The 22,687-nt window shown below is 46.7% G+C and overlaps 1 protein-coding gene across 7 annotated transcripts in view; it reads right to left on the bottom strand.

Annotated features, from left to right (window-relative positions):
* The window catches only part of SLC5A11 (solute carrier family 5 member 11), a 56,692-nt gene extending 39,516 nt beyond the window's left edge, over positions 1-17,176 (bottom strand). For 2 of the 7 annotated variants that reach the window (XM_059036988.2, XM_067012370.1), the window contains exons 1-4: positions 16,830-16,911; positions 16,480-16,527; positions 6,101-6,259; positions 2,052-2,123 (exon numbers count right to left, since the gene is read on the bottom strand). In XM_059036988.2, coding sequence (XP_058892971.1) covers positions 2,052-2,123; positions 6,101-6,235 — 207 coding nt within the window. In that variant the 5' untranslated portion in view covers positions 6,236-6,259; positions 16,480-16,527; positions 16,830-16,911. Of the gene's footprint in view, positions 1-2,051; positions 2,124-6,100; positions 6,260-16,479; positions 16,775-16,829 lie in introns of those variants that run through there. The other 5 variants (XM_067012368.1, XM_067012367.1, XM_067012369.1 and 2 more) reach the window with 5 other exon arrangements.
* Positions 17,177-22,687: the final 5,511 nt, after the last annotated feature.

The raw sequence follows: 22,687 nt of genomic DNA, 5'->3' as shown, positions 1-22,687 counted from the left end.
AACAAAACTCCTAAGATTTACACATAAAAGCAGAAAGCTAATTGATTTCCAGTGAGACTTACAACTGGGTATGCAACCAGATATTCAACTTGTCTAGTCTCTACAGCCTCTCCACGTAGATAAGCTACGTGAGAAGCCAAACTGTAATCAGAAGGTTGCTTTGTGGACTAGAGCAGTTCATAATGTGATTCAAATGTTTAGCGCTATCAGACTCTGTTTACCAGCGATAGACATCTGTTACTTGAAATGAATTGATGGGATATGCACAAAGGCACCTGCCCCCTGGACAGTGTTTAGGTGGGCCAAGGCTGTGAGAGACCACATAAACCTCTATAACCAATTCCTATCAGAACTAGTATTGATTTTCTATAGATGTTAACATTTTATTAAGCCAAAGCCCATACTCTTTTTTTTTTTTTTTTTTTTTTTTTGCGGTACGTGGGCCTCTCACCGTTGTGGTCTCTCCCATTGCAGAGCACAGGCTCCGGACGCGCAGGCTCAGCGGCCATGGCTAACGGGCCCAGCCACTCCGCGGCATGTGGGATCTTCCTGGACCGGGACACGAACCCGTGTCCCCTGCATCGGCAGGCGGATTCTCAACCACTGCGCCACCAGGGAAGCCCCTGCATTCTCTTTTAAACACAGAGATTAGCCAGTGCTGGAAGGTTGGTAAAACCATATTAGTACCAAACTTTGACTTTTTCTTTTATGTAACCAGGAGGATTAACAGAGAATAGGAAAGGGAATAATGTTCTCACTAAGTAATTTGATGTAATTTAATGCTGTGTCTGTGCACAACTGAAAAATCATGGGGCACATGTTACCTATATTTTGGGAAACACTGCACTAGATTACAAGCCCCTTGAGGGTGAAGACGAGCTCACTAATGTCTCCTGTGTTTGGCACACTGCTGGACATATTCCTCAGGGAATTTTTTAAATGAATTCGTTGAATATATAATCCAGAGCTCATTTTTGGTATCTTTTGAGGACACTGTGGTCATTGTCTTTAGACATCTCATGGATCAGAAACTTATATACCTGTTATCTCTGCATCTTACATCCTACATCTTTTGGACTCCCTGCAAATGAGAGATGTCTTCTCTCTTTTTAGTTCAAAGGTTTAACACTTATATTAAGAGATCATGAATAAAATTATTATTCCTGATCCCCTACTCAGGGCCCAGGAAGCAGAGGTCTGTGTGCATGTGTATGTTGTGTGTGCACATGTGTGTGCGTGTGTGTATTTAGTAATGCCTTTAGCTACCCTTGAAAAGAAAATACTAATTGGGCTGTTGTATTTGTTATTTATGTTCTCAACACCCATTCCACCTTGTCCCGGTCATGCTCTCCAGTTTTCCTTCAGGGTCTGGCCCCTCTCATTTCTCATCACATATGCCTCAGAGCAGGCTCCATGCCCCACAGCTTAGGCACTGAATGTGTGACCCAGGCTTGAGCCAATTAGCACATCATGAGCCAGTTAGCACGTCAAACTACCTTGGTCACAGTGATTGGCACAGAGATAGGCAAGAGACACAATCAAAAATGGGATATTTTCCAGGGATACTGCCATGGAGGCAGGTGCTCTTCCCTTGCTAGGCTGGAACTTGAGAGGATGAAAGGTCTGGAGCAGTGGCCGCCATCTTGTTGACATGAAGTTGAGCCTGTTTGGGAATAGCACCCATCCAGAAGAAGAGAAGCAGATAGAAATAGATAGATGATAGATAAATAATGGATAGATTAATGATAGATAGATAGATGATAGATAGATAGATAGGATAAACGGAGGGAGAAACCAGGTCCTACTTATCACTTGGGCCTCTATACTCTGCCATACCTGAAACCAAACCAACCCTAAGTTTTTCCCTTAGGTGAGCTGATGAATTCTTTGTGCTCAAACAAATTTGAGTTGGAGCTAAGCCTTCTGTAGTCTAGACTGCGACTTCCAGACAACACGGAACCAGAGAGTCTTGAGCGAGCAAAGTTTAGACAGAATATCAGCACTTGAAGAGTCTTTGAGAAGTAATTTTAATTGAACCAAAGACTACTTACTGGCCACCACACCATGTCCCCTCCAGCTAGAAAATAGCCTTTCACCGTGTCTCTTTTGGTCTTCACTGTGGACTGAAACAAAGAAGAGGGGTGGGTGAGGGAAATGTTAGCAATCAGACACATCTCCAAATGGTCTAGGCCACAGATTATAACCCAGGAGTCCAGCAGGCCAGACTCAGACATCAAATTTATTTGGGGGTTTTTTTTGTTTATTTGGTTTTGGGTTTTTGTTTGGTTTTGGTTTTTTTGCAGGGGTCCCTGAGTGATACTTCCCATGGATATTGTTTGCCTGAAATATCTTATTCACTTTTTTTTTTTTTTGCCACGTGGTTTGTGGGATCTTAGTTCCCCAATCAGGGATCGAACCCAGGCCCTCGGCAGTGAGAGCACAGAGTCCTAATCGCTGGACCGCCAGGGAAGTCCCTCAACTATAATTTAAAAAAAGATTGAGAGACTCCCCTGGCAGTCTAGAGGTTAAGACTCCACGATTCCACTGCAGCGGGCACGGGTTCGATCCCAGGTGAGGGAACTAAGCTCTCACATGCCCCATGGCTCAGCCAAAAAATAAAAATTAGAAACTTTAAAAAAAGTACAAAACTCTGAGGTCCTTTAAAAAAAAAATGACTTCCCTGGTAGTCCAGTGAGTAAGACTGTGCTCCCAATGCAGGGGGCCAGGGTTCAATCCCTGGTTGGGGAACTAGATCCCGCATGTATCCCGTAACTAAAAGATCCCACATGCCACAATGAAGACCCTGCAGCCAAAATAAATAAAAATAAATAAATAATTTTTTTAAAGTATACTTGATGTGTGATATTACATAATTTACAGCTATACAATATGGTGATTCAAAATTTTTTAAGGTTATACTCCATTTATAGTTATTATAAAATATTGGCTATATTCCCTGTATTGTACAATATATTCTTTTTTTTTAATAAATTAATTTTTTTTTTTTGGCTGTGTTGGGTCTGTTGCTGAGTGCGGGCTTTCTCTGGTTGCAGCGAGCAGGGGCTACTCTTTGTTGCGGTGTGCGGGCTTCTCATTGCAGTGGCTTCTCTTGTTGCAGAGCACAGCCTCTAGGCGTGCGGGCTTCAGTAGTTGTGGCACACAGGCTCAGTAGTTGTGGCGCATGGACTTAGTTGCTCCGCGGCATGTGGGATCTTCCCAGAGCAGGGATCGAACCCATGGCCCCTGCATTGACAGGAGGATTCTTAACCACTGCGCCACCAGGGAAGCCCTGTACAATATATTCTTGTAGCTTATTTTATGCATAATAGTTTGTACCTCTTAATACCCTACCCCTGTATTGCTCCTCCCCCCCTTCCCTCTCCCCACTGGTAACCACTAGTTTGTTTTCTATATCTGTGATTCTACTTCTTTTTTTGTTATATTCACTAGTTTGTTTATTTTTTAGATCTAGATCAAATATATTTTGTTTGACCCACGGTTTTTAAGAAGATTTTCATCTGAATGCCTTTAGAGGAGACATAAAGTCTTCAGGTCAACACAGCTCCTACCACTCCCTGCCTCACAGATGTATAATAACCCACTAGATCCCCCTAGGCTTTTGAGTTTTAGACTCATGGCTTGTATAGACAAGCCACAATGAGCTATAGATAGCTCACAATGGATGTCATTTATTGAGTATCAGTACTATGTGACAGACACTATACCAGGCATTTTGAAGCATCATCTCATTTTAATCCTCACCAACTCCTATGAGGTTGATGTCATCAAGACAGTTTAACAGATGAAGAAACTGTGGCTTGGAAGTAAAGTCACGTATCTAGTGCCATATTTCTACAAAGCAGAAGGCTGGGAACTCAAACCCAGGTCAGCCTGATTTCAGAGCTCTTTAGGAGTGAGCTTTCTGGCGTTAAAGGTGCTTTAACAGAGACATTTTAACCACTAAGTAGCTATTTGTGATCTTGGATAAGTTGTTTAACTTCTCCCAGCCTCTGGGTGCAGGTGTTGGTGAGAGGAGTCTTACTGGATGGGAGGTGACATGAAATGATATCTCTTCATCCCTGCAAAAGATCTTACTATAGAAAACAGACACTATAGCTCATTCCTGCTGAACCCTGACACAGGAAGTATTTTCCAAGAGTAAAGAACTCCTTGTGCTAAAAGGGATCATCTAAATCCATAGCTTCAAAAACCAGTAATACATCAGAGTCTCCCAAGTCCCTTGTGAAAATATAGATTCCCAGGAACTCTAACCCTCACCCTAACTCTACCCCTACACCTAATCCTGATCTCAAACTTGTCTGACTCAAAAGCCCTGACTCTTGGGAATTCCCAGGCCGTCCAGTGGTTAGGACTTGGCACTTTTACTGCCCGGTCCCCAGGTTCGATCCCTGGTCAGGGAACTAAGATCCCGCAAGCCGTGCAGCGTGAAAATAAATAAATAAATAGATAGATAGATAGATAGATAAAAGTCCTGACCCTTAACAACATCTCACCCATCTCAATATCAGATCCATGGTCTTTGGGATGTCCAGCACTTTTATCCCCTGATTGATCTGGAGGAGGGAAAGCTAAGGGGTAAGAGTAGAGAAATGATCTACAAATAGTCAAACTGAAGTGGGGACACCTCAGTAGGCTACAGTTTTCAAGTCATTTGACCTGAAATCAGATAGCAGCACCTCCTCTGCACTATCCTTTATCCCAAAGTTACTGTCTCTTTAATATGTAAAGTGTTCCTAGAAATTGATAAGAATAAAAGCAAGAACTTATTGAAAATGGAAAAAAATATGAAACCATACTTCACATAAAGGAAACAAGTGGTTCTTAAACATATGTAAGGATGTTCATTTTAGCCTCACTCATTATAAGATAGTACATTGAGATATGGTGCTTCCCTGTCAGTTTGGCAAAAATGAAGAAGTTTGACAATGCAGTGTTGCTGTGGATGTGATAATGTGACTTTCATACATTTAATGATTTTGTGCAGATTGGCACTAAACCTAAGGAAGGCAATTTGACACAAGCAATCGTAATTACAAATACATATATCCTTTAACCTGATGATTCCACTACAGGGAATTTATCCTACATTATAGTTGTACACATCCAAAATAATGTGTCCAAGACTTGTTTATTACAGCATAAATTTTAGTGTTAAGAGATGGGGAACAATCCAAGTGACCCTCAGCAAGAAACAGGTTAAATAAATTGCGGTATGACCAGCTATGGAATACTGGGCAACTTGTTTTTTTAACACCTTTATTGGAGTATAATTGCTTTACAATGGTGTGTTAGTACTGGTCAACTTTTAAGAAGATGCAGAAGCTTCCATATACTGATATGAAAAGATATCCAGGAGACACTGATCAGTGAAACATATCAAAGTAAAACACAGTATGTGTAATAAGCTACCTTCTATTTAAGAATGAGGGAAATATACACATTAATATTTGCTTGGATTTACCTAAAGAAACCCTGGAAGAATACACTAATGTACTAAAAAGTTAATAACAGTGGTTGCCTGTGGAGGGAAGGATAGTAGTAAGACTTTTCACTGTGTGTCATTTTAAGTTGTTTTTATTTCATTGCCTTTAAAAAAACAAAACTACTTTTTAAATAATTTTTTTTTAAAGATCATGGACTTCAAAGTGAAGGAGATATGGATTCTAACCCCAGCTCTCCTAACTTACTAACAGAATAAGGAACTTAAATTCTTTGAGCCTCAGTTTTCTTATCTATAAAATGGGGTAGAGCAATAGTACCTTCTTCATAGCGACCTGTGCAAATTACATGAGATAACATGAGAGAAAGTGCCTAACACGGTACTTGACACACAGTTGATACTCAATGCATTCTTTAAGTATTAAAGTTCTGATTAGGAAATTCCCTGGCGGTCCAGTGGCTAGGACTCTGCGCTTCCACTATAGGAGGCACGGGTTCGATCCCTGGTCGGGGAACTAAGAACCCACATGCCATGTGGCACGGCCAGAAATAAAAATAATAAAAGTTCTGATTACTGTATGACCTTGAGCTAGTCTCTCACCCCTCCCCAGCCACTTTCCCTCCCCCTGACCTGACTTACCCATAGTCCAACAGCCAGGACAAAGAGGAAGTACAGAACCAGCACTGCAATGTCACCTGGTTCCAGAGTCCTCTGGGGAAATGGCTCCAGGGGATCTGACCGCGTGGGCTGAGGGCCGCTGGGGCTGCTCTCCATGGTCCTGAATGAACTCTCTCACCCCTGTGGAAGCACAAATGCGTGTCAGATGCCAGGACCCGGTGCCACTCTTCTCACCCTCTCCGTGAATGCCGCCTTGGGACATCCGAGCAAGAGGACACACGTGGAGGAGACAACCTCGGGAAGGCAGATGCATCCACCCAAGCACTCACTCAGCAAACATTTACAAGGCAGTCACATCAAAATCTACAGTTAATGTTTACCAATCCAACCACTCACTTGGCAAAATACAAAGAATACACAATTTAAGCAGTACAGATGTTTCACCACCCTCTTCCACATGTCCGGGAGTGAGAGAAAAACAAGACACCTGCGTCAGTCTCTGTTCCCCGGGTACCTCACTACTGGGTGAAAGTCAAGCCAGCAATTTTGTCAGAGGCTCAGCCAGTCAATACAATCTTGTTTCACTGCTGGATATGCCCATAAAAATGCATATATTTAATAAACACTTACATAGTACTTACTACATACCAGGCATCACCCTAAGTGTTTATAAACCTGCGAAATGGGCACTGTTGTTATCATACCATCTTACAGCTGGCAAAATAGAGGCACAGAGAAGTTAACTAACTTGGCTAAGGTAACACAGTTCAAGTGGTAGAGCTGGGATTTGAAGGCTAATAATCTTGCTCCAGAATCCATGTTTTGAACCAGTATCTTAAGGTATTTCTCAGTATACTGCACTTCCTTGGGCACTTAAGAGATTCCTGTGGTGGGTAGACTCATGTCCCCCTCAAAGATGTTTACATCCTAATGCCCAGAGCCTGTGAATGTGTTACGTTACATGACAAAGGACAATTACATTTGCAGATGTAATTAAGGTTGCTACTCAGCTTCCCTTTAAACAGGGAGCTTATCTGAGTAGGACTAATGCAATCACTAGTGTCCCTAAAAGTGGAAGAGGAGATTAGATGAGAGAACCAGAGAGAGGAGACTGTGAGAAGGATTTGGCCTAATGTTGCTGGCTTTGATAATGGAGTAATGGGGCCATGAGCCAAGGAATGCAGGTGACTTCTAGAAGCTGGAAAAAGCAAATTAATGGATTCTGCCCTAGAGCATCCAGAAGGAAGTCAGTCCTACTCTCACCTTGACTTTAGCGCAGTAAGATCCATTGAGAACTTCTGACTTCCGGAACTGTAAGATAATGAACTTGTGTTGTTTTAAGCCACTAAGTTTGTGGTAATTTGTTACAGCAGCAATTGGAAACTAATACAATTCTCAAGGGTAATTTTTTTACTATAAGCGATTTGGGCTTTGACTTACTCCTGTGTTAGGATGGCTCCACTCTGTGGAGGTGTCAGCCTCTAAGGGTTCAGGAATGAAAAACTCAGTCCTGCCCTCTATGATGTGCACCCCTATAATGGGATAAACCCACTCAGATAATAACACAACGTGATGTTTCATACAGTGGAGGTACATAGAGGTAGAGGTATTAAGGATTCAAGCTTAGGAGTCATCAACTGGCTCCACCACTTACCGATCCAGAGAACTTGGACAAATTCCCTAACTTCTCTAAACCTTAGCATTCCCATATGCAAAATGGGGCAATAAGAGTTTACATTTCATAGATTGCTGTGAGCTCGAACCTGTGAGGTGTTAAGAACAGTGCCATGCACAGCTGTGTTCAGTAAATTATAGCTGCTATTATTAATATTACTAATTTTCTACAATGTGCAATGAGGTAAGGACCACCTAATTTTACATGGAGAAATCCAGATGGTAGCATATGAGCTGGGTTTTGAAGAATGAGTGGGTGGTCCTACACAGCATAAGCAGGTATGAGAGAGCATTCCAGGCCAAGACAACAGTATCTACAGACATTGGGGTGTGAAAAAACATGTCATGCTTAAGGAACCATCAGATTCTTGCCTGAGTATTAAGTAAGATTGGAAGGAGGGAGATGAGCACTGAGGCTTGTATAATGCTATGAAGACATTATACCAGGCCTTTGATGTCATTCAAAGGATTCTGTAAGGTCAGTAATTTTCAAAGATAACATCAGTTGTCATCATCTTCAGATATCACCCCGTCTTTATGTTTTTAATTTTTAATTGAGCTTTTTAAAATTTATTTAATTAATTTATTTTTGACTGCGTTGGGTTTTCGTTGCTGCGTGCAGGCTTTCTCCAGTTGCGGCGAGCGGGGGCTACTCTTCGTTGCGGTGCGCGGGCTTCTCATTGTGGTGGCTTCTCTTGTTTCGGAGCACGGGCTCTAGGTGAGTGGGCTTCTGTAGCTGTAGCACGCGGGCTCAGTAGTTGTGGCTCGCGGGCTCTAGAACACAGGCTCAGTAATCGTGGCTCACGGGCTTAGTTGCTCTGTCGCATGTGGGATCTTCCCGGACCAGGGTTCAAACCCATGTCCCCTACATTGTCAGGAAGATTCTTTTTTTTTTTTTTTTGTGGTACGCGGGCCTCTCACTGTCGCGGCCTCTCCCGGTGCGGAGCACAGGCTCCGGACGCACAGGCCCAGCGGCCATGGCTCACGGGCCCAGCCGCTCCGCGGCATGTGGGATCTTCCCGGACCGGGGCACGAACCCGTGGCATCGGCAGGCGGACTCTCAACCACTGCTCCACCAGGGAAGCCCCATCCTCTGTTTTTACAACAAATATTTTGTAATATTCCTTTTACTGAAAACTGAAATGAAATTCATAGTTAGTGTTACCTACCTACACACATAACTTTTTAAAAAATCAATACAATGCTCTAACTCTATTATAAAAGAGAAATAGAAGCAATTTATGATTAAAATGATGGATAATCCAAAATGTAACTGCTCCATCTGACTCCACTGCAAGACTCAAAGGGACAGTCAGGTCATTTTACCTATTATACTGAATAAATTTTTGATTTAAGAGAAATAAGAAAATAGGAATCCATTCTATTCTATTCCAGAAGCACAAAATAAAGCATGAATTTACAGAGGAGCACAAGAATGTTTAAATTTGTGAAAAATGCTTTGTGATTTTTAAATGTTATGAAGAAGTCCAAACAACTCCCACGATACACCATATGCTTTTAACTTAAGGTAGAGCCCTCTGAGAAATATCAGAGACAGCTTGGTGAAAATAAAAAGCAGGTACATTTTTTAAAAACCATTTTTTAAATGAAGTAACGTTAATGTACAATGTTGTGCTAGTTTCAGGTGTATAGCAAAATGATAAATATTCTTTTTCAGATTCTTTTCCATTATAGGTTATTATAAGATATTGAATATAGTTCCTTGTGCTATGTTTTTAATGTAAAAAAAACCAACAGCCAACACTTTGTGTTTTGTGCAAACTGGTTCTATTCTCGGATAATTGAAAGCATGTTTTTCGCCTGCGTGAAGGTCAGGTGGGACATCTGAAAGTCCTGGTTCCTTGGGGGAAGTTCCGTGAATTTCAAGGTGTCTAGCACCTCTGGTCTCCACCCAGCCATGGTACTCCAAGTCATTGTGACAACCAAAAATATCTGATAAAATTTCAAAATTTATTGAAATGCATCTGTGGCACCCCTCTGCTCTAGGTTAAGAAATGCTACTGAAAAATTCTGAACGCGGTGGTGGAAGTGGTGCAAGGCAGTAGAGGCTTGACTGGAAGCCAAAAAGTTGGGCGGGAAGGGTATCTTGAAATGACCCAGACTTGAGATGAAGTATATGGAGGGTGAGAGAAAGTGCATTAGAGAAATAAGTTGGGTTAGAATCGGTAGCACCTGGAGATTAATTAACAGGGTAAGCGAGAGAGGCGGGGAGAACTGGAGATAGTTTCCTGCTTCTAATCAGAGCTGCTCGAAGACAGAATGGCCTGGTCACCTGGGCAGGATGTTTCTTGTTCTTAAAGCAATTTTCCATCTGCAATACTATTGGCATTTTGGATCACATAATTCTTTGTTATAGAGAGCTGTCTTGTGCATTGTAGGATTATCCCTGGTAGCTACCCACTAGATGCCAGGAGCACCCTTCCCCCAGTTGTGAGAGCCACAAGTGTCCCCTGGGTTGAGAACCACTGCCTTTGAGCCCTAGAAGATTGGACAGTCACTTAGAGAAGATGCCTCAGGGGGGCGCTCAATAACTTTTAACGTCCCTTCCCACGCCAAGTACTGTATACTGGGGGCCGAGCCTTGCTCTTCTATTGAGAGGATGCTCACAGCTTCTCAGACCTGTGAGAAGACTCAAGCAATCACTGATCCATAGTTCTCATCCAAAGATGAAAGGACAAGAGAAGGAGGGAAGGAGGGAATATAGACTTGCCAGTATCAGGCAAACCCAACTCACGTACCCCACTCGAATGCAGGGATGCGTAGTGGAAGCCCCAATTCTACCTCAGATCACCCCTCAGCCCTCCCTGCCTCAGTCAAGCCTAGGTTTTATGATCATTGTCGTCTGCCCAATGAGATAGTAATAACCTAACTGAACCAGAGAACTTGCAGAGAGAAAGTGGAAAGGGAAGACTGGTGCTGGAGACCCTCCCTAGGGTGGAAGTAGAGGTTCATAAATGAGAGTCTAACCAGGAGGCTGATTCTGGAGGCTTGGGGAGGACTGGGTAGATGGTCCTTAAGGCTGACTAAGGGCTGAAGTGACTGTTAGGTAGGTAGTGTTCTTATTGCTACTCCACAGTCAAGGAAGTGGTGTCACATGACTGAGTACCCAAGGCAGGACTCAAATCCAGATCTGTCTGATTTCACAGCCTGCATTTTCTTTCTTTCTTTTTTTTTTTTTTGCCATGATTTTTTAAAAATTATTAAAGTATAGGGCTTCCTTGGTGGCGCAGTGGTTGGGAGTCCGCCTGCCGATGCGGGGGACGCGGGTTCGTGCCCCGGTCCGGGAGGATCCCGCGTGCCGCGGAGCGGCTGGGCCCGTGGGCCGTGGCCGCTGGGCCTGCGCGTCCGGAGCCTGTGCTCCGCGAGGGGAGAGGCCACGGCAGTGGGGGGCCCGCGTACCGCAAAAAAAAAAAAAAAAAAATTATTAAAGTATAGTTGATTTTCAATATTGTGTTAGTTTCTGGTATATAGCAAAGTGATTCATATGAGTATATATATATATCCTTTTTCAGATTCTTTTCCATTAGAGGTCATTACAAGATATTGAATATACTTCCCTGTGCTATACAGTAGGTCCTTGTTGTTTATCTATTTTTTATATAGTAGTGTGTATCTGTTAATCCCAAACTCCTAATTTATCTCTTCTCTTTCCCCTTTGGTAACCATATGTCTGTTTTCTATGTCTGTGAGTCTATTTCTGCTTCGTATATAAGTTCATTTGTATCATTTTTTTAGATTCCACATATAAGTGATGTCATATGATATTTGTCTTTCTCCAACTTACTTCACTTAGTATGATAATCTCTAGGTCCATCCTTGTGGCTGCAAATGGCATGATTTCATTCTTTTTTATGGCTGAGTAGTATTCCATTGTATATATATATATATATATATATATATATATATATATATATATACCACTTCCTTATCCATTCCTCTGTTGATGGACAATGCAGTTGCTTCCATGTCTTGGCTATTGTAAATAGTGCTGCTATGAACACTGAGGTGCATGTATCTTTTTGAATTAGAGTTTTCTCTGGATATATGCCCAGGAGTGGGATTGCTGGATCACATGGTAGCTCCATTTTTAGTTTTTGGGGGAACTTGCATACTGTTCTCTGTAGTGGCTGCACCAGTTTACATTCCCACCAACAGTGTAGGAGGGTTCAGAGCCTGCATTTTCAAGCAGTTCAACTGCTTTGAAGTAGTTTGAAGTACTTTGCTGCTTCCAAAACAGGGGACTTGGGGAAGATGAGGACTGGGGCAGAGGAAGCAGTTTAAGGTGGAGATTGATGCTGAACTGGGGAGTGGGGCAGCTTGTTCTAGAACCCCACAGGCCTGAAAGGGAGGAAGGGGAGGAAGGGAGGAGGAGGACAGCAGGAAGACTGGTGACACTCCCTCCCCCGTGTCCAGCCCAGCTCCCAGCCGCCCCCCTTCCAGGCCTCTGCCTGCCAGGCACCGAGAGGGGCGGGAGCAGATAAACAAGTCATTCATCACCAGCTCCGGGCAGGCTGGCACCAACTCCAGGCTCTTCCTGAGTCCCGGGGGTGGGGGGGGGGGCCCTGCCGGTGGCCAGGAGGGACTGGCTGTGTCTTCAGGGTGCGAATGGGAGCTCGGACAACGGACCAGAGAAGCTGTGGAACCCAAGTGCTCCGGCCTCGGCCACGTGCTCCCAGGCGGAGCCCTCCACGTGCCCTCGCTCAGTAAAGTCACGCTGTCACCGTAACAGGGAACATCACTAAAGCTTAGTGAGCAGTGCCACTTCACTTAGTGAAGTGCCAGGCCTGGAGCTCACTTTACATGGGTCCTCTTATCTCATCCTTGTCAGCCCAGTGAGACAAACACATTACACCCCCATTTTACAGGTGGGAAATGGAGCCACCAAGAAGTGACAGTGAGCTGGGTTCGGGTCCTGGCTGTGCCACTGGCCTCTGGGTCACACTAAGTGCCAGAGGTGGGATTTGAACCCAAGTCCTGAATCGAAGCTCACTGTTATCCAATACTGGCTGGTGTGTCTCTTTTTCCTCCCTTCCTCCTGCCTTTCTCTCCTTCTTTCTCTCCTCCCCTCCTTCAGTCCTTCCTTCCCTCTACTTCTTTCTTTTCCACAAACATTTATTAGGCACCAGCTGTGTGCCAGGCTCTGTGCTATAGGCACAGAGGACAAAGTGGTGATTACTCTGGATGTGCCCCGCCCCATCCTCGAGAGATCTCACTCAGCCCCTTGCAGCTTCTTGTGGGCCCAGAGCCACCAGTTGCACTGCCCCGGGAGGGCTTCACCTCCTGGGAGGGACCCTCCCCTGTGGGAGGCCAGGGTTGACAGGAGTCTAGGTAAAGCGGGTGTTGTAACAACGGCCCTGTTTGCAAGAACACCCTACCCTTGCAGTTGCCAATTGGCCAAAGAACACAGGAAACTCAGCAAGCAGAGACGGCTGCTCACCCCTTTCCTTTCAGCCCCTTACATAATCGGCCAGAGCAGATGTGGAAATTTTCCCCAGTGCGAGGCAAGGATGGGTAAGCGCGCCCACAGCAAGGTGAGGGCTCTGACTGTATTCCCTGCGTTCGGTTTCTAAGGCTGTCTCCTGTGTGTGTGTGTGTGCACTGGTGCGGCTACAGTATTATCTAAAGCATGTGTGCATCTGAAACATTTCATGGTGGAAGAAAAAGGAACAAGCAGAAAAAGATTTACAGCATAAAACCATATGTGTATATGAAATACATTCTGAGACAGAAAATAGTACCAACGATTTTGCCAGGATGCAGGCCTATTTGCTGAAGAACAGCAAACACGTTAGCAGGGACAGAAAATGAAAGAGACAGAGAGAGAAACCGGGGAAGGACTCTGCACTAGCTAAAGATGACAATGACCATCTAATTACAAAGTTTAATTGTAGGCAAAAACTCCCTGGGAAATAGATGCACTGCGATCAAGTGTAAAGATGTAAGAACTGCATCGCCTGGTTCAAATCCCAGCTCTGCCACTTACTAGCTCCATGATCTTGGGCAGATAAGCTCTCTGAGGCTCAGTTTTCCCATCTATAAAATGGGGATATTAATCAGACCTATGTCACAGTTTTGCTAAAAGCATTAATCGAGTTCGTTATAGAACGTGATCAGGTCCAGAATATTTGGTCTGACTCCATCCTTCTTATAAAACCATCAAAGGAAAAAAGAAAAAGAGCATGGACTTTGTGGTCACGCAGACCCTGGCGCCTACGTGTGTGAATCTCACTTTAAGCACGCCGCACCCATAAGAGGTCAGGTCTCTGGTTAACCCCATTGAACAGGTGGGGAAAACAAAGCCCAAGCTGGGGCCCCAAGGTCACGCCACTGGTAAATGACTGAACCAGGGCTTGCTTGACCTGCAAGTTCCTAACCACTGCTCGACACGTGCGCCCTTGGCAGGGAAAATTCCAGAGGTGACAACAAGGGCCTGCACAGGCCGCACCTCCTAGGCCGGCAGACACTCACACCCTTTCCTTCCACTCCTTTGTGGAGGTAACTGCCTCCTTCCTCAGCCACAAGCCTGGCCTTTGGCTCAAGTCCAAGATGCCCAGAGAGGCTGGTGGTAGACGGAGCCCAATCAGAGGGAGGGGGTCAGTTCTGTCTGGCTGAGCAGAGCCGTCAGAGCCTAAACCTGCAGAAGCGAGGGCCAGAGGAGGACCACCTCTGGCCTGCTGAACCGGCTGATGCTATGTGGTTCATTAGGAACGGGTCTCTAGCAAAAAGGGCCAGAGGACAGATTCCAGGGGTCTCTGAGCTGAAGCAGAGGCTGGGACTCTCCCCAGCCTGTTAGAAAGAGCCACCTCTCCAGTCATTAGGAAGGAAACAATGGGCACGGTAGGGTCTGGCTCCGAAGGTTAACAGATGTGAGTACAAGGGAACCAGGTGAGGTTTCTCCTCCCCCCGCCTCCCCCCTTCAGTGACGACCTTGACTCTTGATTCCTAGAGAGAATAGATGTCACAAGAACACCTTCTGAGCCCCAGACCTGTCCATCCAAATGCCGGCGTGGAATCTCTCACGGATACCCAGTCGGCATCTCAAACGTAATACATCCAACTTAGAGACCACAGTCTTCAAGAGCTTCCAGTCCTTCCCATCTCACTGAATGGCAACTTCATCTACCCTGCTGCTCAGGCCAGAAACCCAAGTCATCCTTAGGTCTTGCATTCATTCATTCATTCATTCATTCACTCATCCAGTGGTCTGGGAGCACCTCCTTCGTGCTGGCCCCTATGTCTAAGCACCAAGGATGCCAGGGCTCGCAAACATACCGTCAAAGACATTATAGTGTCTCTTGCTCAACTCCCGGAATCTATTGACCTCTAATTCCATTCTGTTCTACTTCTAAAGCAGAGCTGCAATCTATCCATTTCCCCTCACCTTTACTTTTATTGCTTTCATTCAAGCCACCGTCACTGGAAGAATCACCCATCTTGCCTTCCCGATGACACTCTTGCTTCCTTGGAATCCACTCCCCTTACATGGAAGTCAGAGAGATCTTTGAACATACATCAGATCAGTTCCTTTTCCTGCTCTAAGCATCAGGGCCTGTTGATGTGCTCTGCTGTGGCCGCAGCCGCGTCTCACCCTGCTTATTTCTATCCCTGAGTGCTAGTTCTGCCCCAGGGTCTTTGCCTATCCCACCCGCCCTGGCCTGGAATGCTCTTCCCTGCACTGTTGGCTTGACGAACTCCTACTCATCCTTCAGATGGCACCCTACTGTCACAGCCCCAGAGGAGTCTCCTCTTGGCTTCGATCTAAGTTGGATCCCTAAATGATTTGCCATCATAGCAAACATGACTTCCCATAACCGTTGAATCAAGCAGGACATTTGATTTGTACGATTCTCTCATTACCTCCCGTTCCCACTCTACTGTAAGCTCCGCGAAGGCAGGGACCCTGTCCGTTTCTCTCACGTTGTGTCCTCAAAGCAGGCACTCAATAAACACTTGTATAGCAAACAAATGTGAAATTTTCTCAGCCTGCAATTGTGACACCCACCCCCAAACCCCGCCGCTGCCAAAGTCACATCCTCAGGATGCCCTTTGGAGGAGGGCATCTCTCTCAGCTGCTTCCCCGGAATCGGTCATCAAGACATCATTTGAAAAGCAGACCCTGTGTGTAAGCTCACGGCCGGCCGTGGGAGTTGGGTCTCAGCTTTGCCTCCCCACTATCTGTGCAACCTTGGGCACGTTTCTTAATGGCTCTCAGGCTCTGTCTGTGAGTTACAGTGGCTGGGCCAGCCAGACCAGGCCCAAGATGCGGGGCTCTCAGCACGCGCCTGGCATATTTGCTTTGCACGGCAGTGACACATCCCTCAGGGTTTTGTTGATCTTTGTAGGTATTTTTCACCTGCTCATCTCTTGGGTCCCCGTGAGTCCACCACACCTGTGGGCTGGGCTGTGCTGAGGTTCACGTTCTCATTTGACAGATAAGGAACCGGAGGCTAAGTGAGGTGAAATGATCACTCCACGTCCCTGCACTCGGTTAAGTGGAGGAGCTGCGAGCCTTGCCTGCCTGGTGCGCTGGCTGTACCCACCCCCCCAAACACACTCCGTTTGCCTGGACAAGCCCTCTCCCAAGGAGAGGAGCTGTGCGCCCCTCACCCCGTCTTCCCTGCCAGCACTGCCTCCGGTCCCCAGACCAGCTTCCCCAGTTTGCAGAATGGATATCAGTTTGCGGGGCTGGGAGTAGGGAGTCTTACCTTCCTCTGGATGCAGGGCCCACCTGCCCTGGGTCCTGTCGGTGGCGTCTGAGGCAGAAGGAGAGAGAGGTGGCTGTGAGGAGGGAGAAACTGGGCTCCTTTTCCCTCGCAGCCGGAGTTTAGAAGAATGGCAGTGGCCCTCCCTCCGGCACCGCCTGCTAAGAGAGGCTCCTTGCAGGTCAAAATCCAAATTCCAGCCTGGGCTACAGTAGGGCTTAGAGGAAGCGTGATTATCTCCCTCGAGGCAGAAGAGAGGTCCCCGGCCAGCCCTGAACCCTGAACTTGAACTTGAACTCTGCGGGAGAAGATGGGCTGACCTGAGCCCCGCCCACATGACCTCCCCTCCTCACCTGATGGGGGGCCCATGGCTGGGAAGGGGAGGGGAGCTGTTGCAGCCCAGGGCACCGTCCTGCTCCACTCACCCACTCTGTCACTGGCCCGCCTCCGTGCTGGGGACGGGCGGGCTTGGGACGAGCTGGAGGGGGGGAGGGGAGACGCTGGCAGGGGAGGAAGGGGACAGAGGGAAAGTCCCAGGAGGGCACTTGCCACGGCCCTACCGCTGCTGCAGCAGTAACAGTAACCACCTTTGTTCGGCTCCTTTTCCGTGCTCTCTCCAGACCAAGGCAGGACAAAGACAGGCGCCTGGAGACCAGATGAGTTGTCAGGAGTGACCGAGCCGTGGCCGGGGGCCCACGTCCAGCCCACAACACCAGAACGGGCAGTGGGGGACAGCAGAAGCCTAGCACTGGATGCTCAGAGCATTCAAACTCTTAAAAAAAAAAAAAAAAAAAAGATAGCTACTAGTCTTTGCAAAACGAGAGACTGAATAACACTCTGGATTTCCCACTTTACTAGAACAATCTGAAGATCTGGCCGGACCAGGCCCACATGGACACAGGAGGGCCACGGGCTAGAGCAGAGGCGTGGCCACCCCTCCCCTTTCCACCACAGACACCACCTCCAGCCCACCTCTCGCCTTCCCTTGACCTGCCCGGGGCCCTGGTGTGGGGGCGGGCAGCCCCGGCACAGAGTAGTTCAGAAAGCATGGCGAGAATCAATACGCGCTCCTGGTTCTCTTCTAAGTGTTTCCATGTCTCTGCTCACGTGGTCTTTCCAACAAGCCTCTGGGACAAGGTCATTATTATGTCCACTTTACTGATGAAAAGACAGAGGTAGAGAAGGGTGAATAACTTGCCCAAGTCACCAGCTGTGAGTGGCGGAACCAGATTTGAACCCTGGGCGCTTCATTCTAGAACGCTACAGGGCCAGTGGGTGTGGCTTAGAGACGCATTTCCCCCTTGACAGAGGGCACCCTGGATGCACAGAGACTCAGCAGTTGGATTGACCTCAGCATGAACTGGGGCCTGCAACGTGGTCGCCTGCCTTGGGGGGACACATGGACCGAAGGACCAGCTAGAATTTGGAGAAGCCAGGGGAGGGACGGCCTGAGCCTGTGATCTGCAGTGGAGGACTCAGCACCAGGAAGGCAGAGGGTGCATTGCTCCACCAACCTGGGGTCCAGTGCTGATTTCTTGGGGGCATGTCTGGGGGACCACGGGCACGTTCCACGGTCATGGTGCTACAGACAACGCACACAGGTGAGAGAGGTGGGCCAGATACGGCTGTGGCAGACAGGAGAGCTACATCCCAGCCATGACTCAGCTCCAACTGGGGGAACGCAGGCCCAGTGGGGCCAGACCTTCCAGTTGTCCTAGAAAAACGGGAAGTCCAGAATGTTTTAGCCTCGTGATTATTCATCTGTGAGGGCTGATTGTGGCCCACTGGTCACTGGCATGTCACCTCCCACAGTTTCTCTGATTGTCAGGCTTTTTTGGCCCTCTCCTAGTGCTGTAAAGAATAGGAGAGAAGATGGTGCAACCACTTTGGAGAATGTTTTGGAAGTTTCTTATAAAGTTAACACACCCCTACCTTATGGCCCAGCAATTCCGCTCTTTGGTATTTATCAAAAGAAATGAAAACACAGGTTCCGCAAAGACTTTACACACATGCTCCTAGCAGCTTTGCTCACAATAGCCCCAAGGGGGAAACAACCCAATGTCCATCAACAGATAAATGGGCAAACCGTGATGCCTTCATACTGTAAGCAGATAGGTTAGGGGGTCCCTGGAGAAGGAGAACCAGGCATGGGTTTCTTGATATAAGGGAACCCATTTTGGCTGAAGACATTTTGTGATCTACATACACCTGGCCACAATGCTTACCCGGAACACAGTATTTAATGATCTCAAGGGAACAAAGGGATGCAGGAAGAGAAAACAGGCAGTCAAACAATGGTGCTGTGATAAGGCAGGGTCCTGGTTCCTCTAGGAATATACATAATAATATACCTTTGAGTTCCTCAGGAACTAGGCCCCCAGCCAGTTGGAGGATGCAAGAATGATGCTGACCCTCTTAACTTCAGTCAACTAAAGCTTGGACTCTGTTGACCTTTGCCCCAGTTCTATGGTGAATTCTCCTCTGTTCAAGTCCCCTCATGAAGATGCATGTACCCTTCCCTTAAAACTTCCCCAATGTTGCTGCTCTGGGAAACACGGCTTTGGGAAGGATCCCCGGTGTTCTCCCTACTTGCTTCAAGTAATAATAAATCCTTCCTTCTTCTGATCTTAGGCTTGGTTGTATCTACTGACACCATTAAGCTGCAAACCCGTTAGGGGAACGTGTGAAACCGCCCGCCCTGGCCAGGCCTGATAGTAGCCACTTGCATGTGTTATATTACAGCAGGAAGTCCTGGTAAGGAACGCAGAGCTAACAAGCTACCACCAACCGGAAGAATTTGGGGAAGGTCAAAAGGAGAGAGGAGACACCAGTCCATATGTCCTACCAACCTCCCAGAATCCTTCTCCCTGGAATCCATCTTGGCTGAGCGATGCTCGTGCCACCAGGAAGGACCCTGAGTCAGAATGATTGGCCAGAGACAACCCGGAAACTAACCCCATTACCATAAAACCCGAGACTGTGAGCCACGTGGCAGAGCAGTTCTCCCGGGTTCCCTTACCTGCTGCTCTCCACCCGGGCGCCCCTTCCCAATCAAAAGTCTCTTGCTTTTGTCAGCACATGTGTCTCCTTGGACGATTCATTTCTGAGTCTTAGACTAGAGCCCACTCTCAGGCCCTGGAAGGGGTCCCCCTTCCTGCAACAAGCCCAGTTTTGGGGTAGCAAAGCTCCATGGAAAACCACATTCGTTTTCAGTAGGACAAACTAGTGACACATAACGCCACGCATGAATCTCAGAATTATGCCAGATGCAAGGAAGTACACACCTTATGATCCATTTATGTGAAGTTCAACAACGGGAAAGATGAATCTAAAGTGATAGGAGTCAAGAGAGTTGAAAGCATTTTCTGGAGAGATGGAAATTTCCATATCTTAACTTAGGTGGTAACTATATGGATATATACCACTGTTCAAATCCACGGGACTGAATAAGATTTGTACATTTGATTACATGCAAATTACACCTGAAAAAAAAATAGGACAGAAAGTGTGAATGATGAGTTTGGCAAATGCAGCTCTTGCTTCTCTGATGGTAGAGACTGTGGTCTTTACTCAAATCTTACCCCCCAGGATTTAGTTCCAGCCCGTTGTCTTCATGTAAGAATGTGGGTCCCATGTTGTCAAAGTGCCTGAGTTTTCAAGAGAAATCCCAAAGTCTGGGTTTTTATATGAACGCTCCTGTTTATAAGCTTTGGCAGGTAATTTGGAATTAACAAAAACATTGAAATGCTGTACAGTTAACCCTCTGTATCTGCAGTTCTGCATCCTGGAATTCAACCACCCACGGATCAAAAATACTCAGGGGAAAAAAATCTGGAAAGTTCCAAAAAGCAAAACTTGGATTTGCCACGTGCGGGCAACTATTTATATAGCATTTACATTGTATTAGGCAGCATAAATAATTTAAAGATGATTTAAAGTATACAGGAGGATGTGATACATGTAGGTTATATACAAATACTACACCATTTTAAATAAGGGACATGAGCATCCTCAAATTTGGGTATCCATGGGGATCCTGGAACAAACCACCTGTGGATACCAAGGGACAAGTGTGTGTATCAAGTGAGGCATGTGTGATGTTGTGATTTATAGGAAGAAATATACATTTGGTCTTCACCCCTGTTTCTGGCACAGGGGTCCTAAAACCTTTGGAATTTTCTAAGTGACCAGAGTGAGTAAGGTGTCTTTTGTTTTGTTAATGAGGTTACATTGGGACCTCACCTATGGTTGGGGTCTGGTTACCAGGACAACTAACAACTAACCAGGTGTTTAGAGGGTTGGAACTTTCAGTCCCACCCTCCGACCACTGGGGAAGGGAGAGGGGCTGGAGGTTGAATCAGTCACCAATGGCCAATGACTTAATCAATCGTGACTATGTAATAAAGCCTCCATAAAAAAAATCCCAAAGGACAGGGGTCTGAGAGCTTCTGGGTTGATGAACACGTGGAGATTTGGGGAGGGTGGTGCTTTTGGAGAGGGCATGGAAGCTCCTGGCCCCTTCCCCATGCCTTGCCCTGGGCATCTCTTCCATCTGTCCGTTCCTGAGTTATATTTTTTATAACAAACTGGTTATCTAATAAGTAATACGTTCCCCTGAGTTCCGTGAGCCACTCTAGCCAATTAATCAAACCTGAGAGGGGCTTCCCTGGTGGTGCAGTGGTTAAGAATCCGCCTGCCAATGCATGAGACACAGGTTCAATCCCTGGCCCAGGAAGATCCCACATGCCGTGGAGCAATTAAGCCCATGCACCACATCTACCGAGCCTGCGCTCTAAAGCCCGCGAGCCACAGCTACTGAAGTCCGCGCGCCTAGAGCCTGTGCTCCGCAACAAGAGAAGCCACCACGATGAGAAGCCCACGCACCGCAACGAAGAGTAGCCCCCACTCGCCGCAACCAGAGGAAGCCCGCACACAGCAACGAAGACCCAACACAGCCAACAAAAATTATTTAAAAAAAAAAATCAAACCTGAGGAGGGGGTCTTTGAAACCACTGGACTAGAGCCGGTGAGTCAGAAGCACGTGAAGACCTGGATTTGCAATTGGCGTCTGAAATGGGGGAGGAGGTGGAGGGGGGCAGTCTCGTAGGACTGGGCCCTTAACCTTTGGTATCTGCTTCTACCTCCAGCTAGATAGAGTCAGGATTGAGTTGAATTGGACACCCCGCTGGTATCAGAGCATTGCTTGGTGGCCAGGGGAGGGGGCTGGGGAGAGGGACCCACATGCTGATATTGGTCTCAGAATCTTACCCAGCATCCCCAAGGCACACCCTCTGCTAGACTGGAATCCAGGCTGAGCTCCTCAGGAGGTCATGATTCCTTCCTGTATTTTCTACAGCCTTTTAGAAACACACCTTCATCCACCCACACACTATAGTCCAGGGTTGCTATTTATAGTAACAACTGCAAAGAGCAAACCCTCAAAACCCTGAAATAGGTGAGTTTTCCTGACCAGCAGGCAAGGGTGGTGCAGTGAGCCCAGTTGGGGGATAAAACGGGATACATCTTTTAACTTAGTAGCTGTGAGACCTGGGTGCAAACTGATGTTCACACGCCTGCTTGGCAGGAGATGAAATGAGGATGAAACAAACGAGATGCCACAGAGAAACACCCGGCTAGTAGAAGGTGCTTGGTCAATGCTGGCTCCTTCCCTCTGCCTGAACATAACCCCCAGTTACCTGTGTGCTTCCTGCCTTACGTTTAGTTGCCACTGGGAATCTCAAGCCTTATTCTTTCTCTTTATGATGGCTTCAACCAGGAAGCACTGAGTATTCTCTCTCTGTCTCAGGTTATGTTTGTTCCCTGCTCCCAGAGTCACGGCATCCAGCTGTCTTCTATTCAACCAGTCATTAAAGAGATTTTCAGGGCTTGCCTGGTGGCGCAGTGGTTGAGATCCCGCCTGCCGATGCAGGGGACGCGGGTTCGTGCCCCGGTCCGGGAGGATCCCACATGCCACGGAGCGTCTGGGCCCGTGAGCCGTGGCTGCTGAGCCTGCGCGTCCGGAGCCTGCGCTTCGCAACGGGAGAGGCCACAGCAGCGAGAGGCCCGCGTACCGCAAAAAAAAAAAAAAAGAGATTTTCAAATGTGTAAAACAATGCCACTCTTCTCACTAAATCTTTTGGGAAAATATGGTTGTTTTTCATAAAAATGTTATTTACTTAACATGCAAAGGGTTTGTTATTGTTCTTCTAAA

The sequence above is a fragment of the Kogia breviceps genome, chromosome 14 (genome assembly GCF_026419965.1).
Source record: "Kogia breviceps isolate mKogBre1 chromosome 14, mKogBre1 haplotype 1, whole genome shotgun sequence".
In the NCBI taxonomy this organism is placed as follows: domain Eukaryota; kingdom Metazoa; phylum Chordata; class Mammalia; order Artiodactyla; family Physeteridae; genus Kogia; species Kogia breviceps.
Note: the sequence above shows the minus strand (reverse complement) of the source record. Positions and strands in the feature narration are given on the sequence as shown.